This window comes from Mytilus galloprovincialis, chromosome 10 (assembly GCF_965363235.1).
Source record: "Mytilus galloprovincialis chromosome 10, xbMytGall1.hap1.1, whole genome shotgun sequence".
Taxonomy (NCBI): Eukaryota; Metazoa; Mollusca; class Bivalvia; order Mytilida; family Mytilidae; genus Mytilus; species Mytilus galloprovincialis.
The window spans coordinates 28070301-28078449 of record NC_134847.1 but is presented as its reverse complement, the minus strand read 5'-3'; the positions used below and the strand labels follow the sequence as shown (position 1 = coordinate 28078449).

The following is an 8149-nucleotide window of genomic DNA, read 5'->3' as shown; positions in this document are numbered from 1 at the left end:
GGTGGGGTGACCCCCTAAGGACTTCCCTTTTATTTCATTTCATTTGTTTTTTTTTGTCCCCTACAAGAATATATATGGTTTAGGGGTGGGGATCTGGACCGTTTACAAGATAATAGCACATTCTCAAATTGAACGGGGTGGGGATGACCCCCGGGGACCTCCCTTTAATTTTATTTGATTTGTTTTATCGTCCCATTCAAGAATATATATGGTTTAGGGGAGGGGATCTGGACCGTTTACAAGATAAAGGCATATTCTCAAATTGAAGGGGGTGGGGATGAACCCCAGGGACTCCCCCTATATTTCATGTGATTTGTTTTCTTGTCCTATAATCATTTCTGAAGACTGCATGTATCTATCACTTACAGTTTTCAAGTTATATTCATTTGAAAATTTTGAAAATAAAATCCCATAGGGTTCTATAGTAAACCCCTCCCTCCTTTCTACCCCCCAAAATACCCCTTAATAGACCCCAATGCACAAACGAAAGATTGATGGCTCACTTAGACATATTAGTCTACCATTTTATGAAATCCTAAGTCAATCTGACAAGCGGTTTTGGAGAAACGCTGCGGACAAGTTCATTTTTTAAAGTGGCGGAAGAGGAAGAGGAAGAAGAAGAGGAAGAAGAAGAAGAATAAAAATAAGAAGAACTGAGCAAAAACAACAAGTCTCCAAACTTTGTTTGGGAGACTTAATAATTCCTCTTATGTGTATCCATGGCAACATTCTGCATTTATTTACCATAAAATATTGCAAAAAGGGGGGTGAACATGTCACATATCCCCCCAAAATTTGTATCAAACTAGAATTTCAATGCCTTTGAGTGATACCTTTTTAGAAGCTGTTGACATTAATCTTCCTAATGATCAAACAAAAAATGGGTGTCTTTCGCCTCATTTTTTTTCGTAAAATCTAATCACGAAGTTCGTGCGACAAAAAGTTAGAAAAAAACATTACAATAATTGCCGGACCAATGTATGATATGGACATGCAAATACGCACTGTCATACAAAAAACAGCCTATATTACATACATTACATAATCTTGATGTTAATATAAACCCAAGTTCTCAGCCATCCAAAAATGAATTTTACTGCACACTAGCTCTCATATTTGAAAAATCCACAGGGGCTAAAATGCGAAACTTCACACCTAACTGTGGAGTGCTACCTTATGCGTCCGTTTTATTTGGTCAGTACATCAACAGACTCCCAACGGATAACAATTTTGTCAACGGAAAACTTTTTTTTTCACCCGTTAGTCGTCCGTTCGTGCTATCCGGTAAGGTGTGACCACAGCTTTAGGAACTGGTCTTTTTTGGAAATAATTGCAGTCACAGATCGGCAAACGAAATTCCCTTGTAGTTGTTGAAGATCAAATACTTAAGTATGCCACATTCTATTTGAAGTTCTTCTTGGTTGACTATACTATAATTGTCTCCGAGACACATTAACTGTTGTTCACCGTAACGAGGAGAGTCGACAATACTACATTTTTGTACTAGGAAAATTCGACGGTTCAAATACAGAGAATGCTTCGATGTTGTCTGGAAATCGGTCACGAATGTTATCATGTATCAATGGGCACGTTGCGCGGCTTTTGTCTAGAAATGATTATCACGGTGGTTACTTTTAAAGGTGATAGTGTTGAAGCTATCAGATTCGTCTGTTGATTTTAGAAATTCGGCACATAATAGTCCAAATGAAGGAAGCTTGGTTAAGTACTCGGCCTCTATAACCATAAGAAAAGAATCAACTAATAAGACAAGTCACGTTTCTGAAGTGATTTACTGAGATGATCAATTTTACCAAACAGGTAGGATAAAAAGTAGAGCATGAAAAAGAACTTGTATGTTATGATACTGTTGTGAAGAGAATTAGCCACGATGTCGCAGTCACTCTGGCCACCTAACATGTTTACAATGGAAACGACAGGACGGCGTAGATTGTCTAAAGCGTTTCCCATAGAAAGCCAGCGGACTTTAAGAATGTCAAGCGGATTTAACAACGGATCAACTATTACTAGTTGCCACTGTTTTATGAAAATTTGTCTATAATTTAAAACTTTACAAATGTTGTCTATAATTCAAAACTTTACAGATGTCTCAAAGCTCCATACTATAATTGAATTAAAACACTCATATAAACAAGCTATAAGGAGTGTTATTTTGCACTCGATAATATCCGCGATATTATATGAAGTACGTTCGGTTATAAGTCAAAAACGCAAGTATCGTGGGTAGAAATGTCTACTGCTACACATAACACCGGAATGACCCAAGGTCATCCGCTGTGAAAATGACATTTCGATCCTAAATACAATTCTAAGCATATTTTTGTGCTACTTTTTGAAACCCATACATCATCTGAAGACGTTTCCTATTAGAACGCGTTAGTGATAGTCAAATATATTGAGCTATCTTGATGTTTGGATTCCCTCGTTATATGAATAAGTTGGTTTGTTCAACAATATACAAATCTAAGAGGTAAATATAATTGTAACGGCCGAAGTAAATCCGAAAAAAGACCCTTCTTGACATTTGTCGAAGCCTTGGCATTTAATTGATTTTACAAACATTCTTTGATTTGAAACAGTAAGAAAAAAAAATGTTATGCAGATGTTTCAAACATTATTTGAGATATGTCACCTACATTCACATAGTTACATGCGTCTTTTGTATTTCAAATGTTGTATTCTTCTTTCAAAAACAACAGCATTTCGTCCATGTCCGTGTACCTCGAAGGTTTCATACACATAAATTCTACGACATTGAGTCCTTGGTCACTTACACAATTTACAATGTCCAGGCCTTTACTAACAATAAATTTCACCATCTTTATGCTTTGTGACCTTACTGCATGATGTAAGATTGATAGCCCACGATAATCTCTTACATGTAAAATCATTGATCTATGCACCAAATTTCGTGTTTCATTGTCTATTTTCACATGACAATTCCTATACAATTGTATTGTATCTAATTTATTTGTTTCCAACAGATTTTCGTTCTGTTGCAAGACGTATTGAAAAAGATCGGAATTTCCACTTTGCGCAGCGGTATGCAAAACTGTTCCGTCAGAAAAGCAATAATATTTCCCTGTGAGTAAGATTGGATATTTGCTGATGATGTATTTGACGGTTTCAAATTTGTTATTTTGGCATGCGAAGTGAAGAATTGTCGAACCTATATCTGAAATATCAAATGGAGAAAATTCGGGCAATGCAATAAATTTTTCAAGTAGAGCTATATCACCAGCCTCTGCAGCAAAGTGTATTGCGGTCTCCCCAAATGACGATTTTACATTGATAAGGCCTGGGCATATCTTTAGAAGTGGTTCTATTAGATGACATTGATTTTGCATCGCAGCTTCGTCTAAAACGGATGTCGTTGTATTCCATTGTGTTTGTGTTCTACATGTTTCTGTGAGATCAACACCTGCCTTTTCCAATTCCAAGATAATATCTAAGTGTCCGCCTTTTACGGCTTTAAAGCAACATTTAATATTTGGCATACAACCCTTCGAAAGTATGAATTTGACCACATTTAATTCATTCGCTCCACATGCTATTTCAAGCGCTATAGAGGCCTGTTGTGGTGGAAGTTTATCAAAAAGATGCTGAACCCATTTAATACAACCAACAGCCGAAAAATAAACCAGCATTGACCAATTGTTTTCATCAGTTGCCTGGACAAAAAAGTTATCAAATTCTAGGCATTTCCGAAAAACTCGTGGGTCATTCCAAATGTTTAAGCCCGATATTACTTTCAACAAGCTAGCAAAAACAACACGTTTTCTCAACAACTCACGAATTCTATCGCATAAAACAGAAATACAAGAATCTGGAATTTCTAAGCTCTCGATTTTCTGGCTGCGGCATTCGGATGTAGTTATCATCGAAAGTAATCTGAAATCACAATATTCTATCAATTCAAATGGCGCATGCTTACCAATTACTAAAAATATAGCATTTTGCACTGAACTATGAGAAAATTTGATAATATCCTCATTGTTTCCTTGTACTGTTGTTGTGAACGAGGTATTAGAAATTGCTCTTTGAAACTTTAACAAATCTTTATCAACTGAGCATATATCCATCGCAATACATTTTAACTCTTTTTTCATGGAATTGTCATGAAGAAGACTACTTTTTACAGATCCACCGTGCAACAAAATGCAAACCAAAACTGCCATTTTCATATCACCGTCATCTAATCGAAATTCAATTTCCTTAATTAAAAATTTCAACGGATTTTTAAAAAAATCAAGTCCTTCTTTCCTAATTTCTTCTGTATCTCTATACAAACGACAACATTGTGGAAAACCAATTTTTGGGAGATTGTCAAACCAATTAACTTCCGGAATACATTGGTCTGTGTATTTCGTGAACATACGTCCCATTTCTTCAGAATTAAGTCCAAATTTACAACCATGAGAAATGTCTACCACGTTTGATTGAAGAAAATCGTCCGATTTTAGTAACCTTCTGCTTTCCTGGTAAATATCATTACGAATTGCGATGATTGTGTAATTCCTACGTTGACCGTCAAACACAGCAGCCTCAAGAGCTTTAGACCGACTAGACCATTGTGTTACATCATCTTTAGAAACGGAAAATTCGCCAAACAAATTATCGATAAAAATTATAAGATTTTGATTTGGGGAAACGTATTTATCAAATTCTTTGTAACTATGGATCTGCAGAGGTCGGTTTCCCTTTTGTATTAACTCAAACATCGCATGGATTGCCAATGCTGTTTTTCCATCTCCTGGATTTCCTTTTATTACAATGGAATGTTTTTCGTTTAACAATTTTCTTATTTCTTTGTAGCCTTTCGTTTCGACGAAAAAAGGTGATGTCTTCTTATATTCTATTTCGACTATCGTCTTGGTTATTTCTGTAATTAAACAGTAGTAAAGTTAATCAAGAAAACTTGTTTTGACGTGAAACGAATACTTTGTTTGATCTCACCGATAAAGACTTGCAGAACAATAACTCATTAATTTAGTTATCATAAAACCATTTGAATACATGATTGTTAGATTAGTTGTTTATAACTTGTATAGACTAGGTACGATCTAGATTTCATTTGAATCCACACAGGTGTGTCAGTTATAGTTATACATTAAAAGTCTATGGAAGAAGCGAATTGATAAAAATGGTTCTTATATCAAATAGCGATATTGTCTAATATCAATTGTAAATATGCAGACATTCCATGCGGAAATGGTTGTTTTTCGCAAAAAAAAATATGAAAATACGAACTTTAAAACAAATTGTTCAAATATAAACAAAAAATAAATTTAAATATACATTCAGAAGTAAGTTAAAAACAAGAGTTTATGTCTGTGTAAAATTTGAAGTGCTGTGTCTCTTATGTATATAAATAAACAAATGCTATATTCTAATATCAATGCGATACTTTTAAATATCCTAGCGGTATTTTTGTTGTGTCAATATAAGTAGTTTTGTATATTATTAAGAAGTTTTAAGGCCATTGCTTAAATTCAAATTGTTTTTGGTAGTATCTTTCCAATTTCTTAGGAGCCTCGGTGGCCAAGTTGTCTAGGTACTTACTACTGTCAACGTATATGTGTTCCACCTAACAGAAGTTCCAATAGAAACTTTGGTATAAACAATGTCATAACATCTGTTCCTGTTGGAACTCATATTCTATACCTTTTATTCCGTTAGGAAAATTTACTGTAATATTTATTCCAGTGGAAATACTATTCCAGAATATTGTTTCCATTTGGAACTTATATTATCAAGGAAAATCTATTCCGTGACACTACTGTAATTACTAGCGAGTCAACACTGAGGTTGTGAGTTCCAACCCCGCTCGTGTGGGTGCACTCGACTCCAATCTTAATTGACTAGGATTGGCAGTTTTCCTATCGAAGTTCGGTTGTTTTCTCCGAGCACTCCGGTTTCTTCCACCAATAAAAATGGCCACCACGAAATAGCCTAAATGCGGTGCTTAAAAGTGGCGTTAAAACACAGAAAATCAAAATCAATCCACTTTCTTAATTGGTTTTGGAAAGCAAAAACAAAACCAATCAAATAAAGGTTTTATAAACACCATCGTAATTAAATGACCAAGTATCAAATGTAACATCTGTTAAATTTCTTTATGAACACATCGAAACAAAACATATCCGACATTCTCCTTACACACGCATGGAAGACTTTTTTTTATTAAGAACAATGAAACTAACTTGTGCCAAAGATGTATCATACTGTCTTCGTTCAGATTGATTCGACAAAATCTTACCTGTACTTTTACTTTTGAATCTCGTTTTTTATACGGATAAGCCCGTTAAACATTTGTTTGGCCTTATATAGCGTGTTGTTCGGTTTCAGCCAAGGCATTGGGTTTTAGGCCGTACTTTGATCTATAATGGTTTACTTTAAAAAGATTGCTACTTTGATGGAAAGTTGTCTCATTGGAACTTATGTACCTTATCTTCTTAAATCTATAAATCTTTAAAATTTCCCCTTTATAAATAACTGCTTTTCAGTACTCCAAAACCGTCTGACTACATAGTTTCGCATCGACATTCATTTTCAGCAGTGAACCAGATAACAACATCAAGAAATAACTCATACGATATATTGTTAAAAGGGAGAAGTTTATTGGCAAGGCATCTGAAAATCAAAGTACTGAAGTACTGAACATCGAATGACCGCAAGTTCTTGTGGATGGTCACAAGCACTTGACTCAGAAAAAAATCACATCTCTATACCTGAAATTCAGTAAAATGTACCGAGCTATATTTTTTTCTGAGACAAGTTCGTGCGTGAATGATGAATAGATGACAGGGAATTCAACGTCATCGTTTTAAATATTATATTGTAATGATACAAATAAGTATACTCTGTTTATGTTTTGGTATATATTAATTTATATTAATATTTGTATATAACAGTTACATTTATATATAATTTTCATCCTTTTTAAATCATTCTATTCTACGATTCTAATAATATTGCAATGTAAGTGCATGTTGGACTATCGATTGATTTTAGCAGGCACTCACATTTTCCCGCAAAGCTGTCTTGGGATATTCTTCCGCGTGTGTTAACACATTTTTTTTTATGAACGTGTGCATAGATATTAATGATTTTATACTTATATATTTCTAACGTCAAAACATTTTTTTTTAATTTTCAAGAGTGTTCATTGAAGACATGTATTTATAACAAGCGATAAGGAATATTATTCTGCACTCGATAATGTCCGCGTATTTATACGATCGGTTAACAGTCAAAAACGAAAGTCAAATCTCGGTGGCAACAATACATCGGAATGCCCTTATGGTCATTGCGATGTGAAAAGTGTCTAAGCGGCAAGCTAATTATGTTCCTAGAGATATCGAAATGCCGATGGAAAAATTCTTTGATATTCAATAAGAACTGTTTTCCTTTTCAATATTTTTCTATGTTAATAATAAATACATCTTCTGTTAGACAACATTTTTCATTCGTGGTATCTGAAGTTGTTTAATTTATAGTCTGAGGCTGCTCAATTTGATTTCCATTACTTGCTTTAAGTTTTTTATTTTGATGACTAATGGTATCTTCAAAGTTCGGAACAACAGTACTTGTACATTTTTATTTGCTTGGAATATTTATTTTTCCTTTTGAATATTCATTATCAGGTGTAATAGGAAACCGTATTGGATTGGATTGTTTAAAAAAAAATCTTTCTTTTAAGTAATGATATTTTTTGGGTCTATTTCGATAATAATCATGTTAACAGGCTATAACAACGTGACCTATAATAATCAAATAGGTAGACTATTTTAAGTAGCATCATTTAAATTTCGCCATTGCATCATCGCTGCAAAGAGAACTAGTCAGTATAACCTTATAATCGAAAATGATGAACTTGGCAGGTTGTTTACACTATCATTTTCGACATGATTAGTTCATGTAAGCGTTAATTTTGTTACAGGTACGAAATTCTAGTAATATTTGGCCTATAACTTTTAACCGGCCACGAACTATGATTGTGAATTATGTTTGCGGTTTTCTTAACATACATTGTGACCTGTTATCGTATTCATTTTATATGAGAAAACTATCGCAGTTATATTAGAAAAATATCGCATTCATAAATTTTTGATATTAAAATCACATCGAT

General features: G+C 34.1%; 1 protein-coding gene across 1 annotated transcript; it reads right to left on the bottom strand.

Moving 5' to 3' along the window:
- Positions 1-2096: 2096 nt before the first annotated feature.
- On the bottom strand, positions 2097-5755 carry LOC143048910 (uncharacterized). The gene is made up of 3 exons (XM_076222774.1): positions 5734-5755; positions 4185-4900; positions 2097-2120 (listed from the first exon to the last, which is right to left on the bottom strand). The coding sequence occupies exons 1-3, from the start codon at positions 5753-5755 to the stop codon at positions 2097-2099; spliced, it is 762 nt and encodes a 253-aa protein (XP_076078889.1).
- Between the last annotated feature and the right edge of the window lie 2394 nt (positions 5756-8149).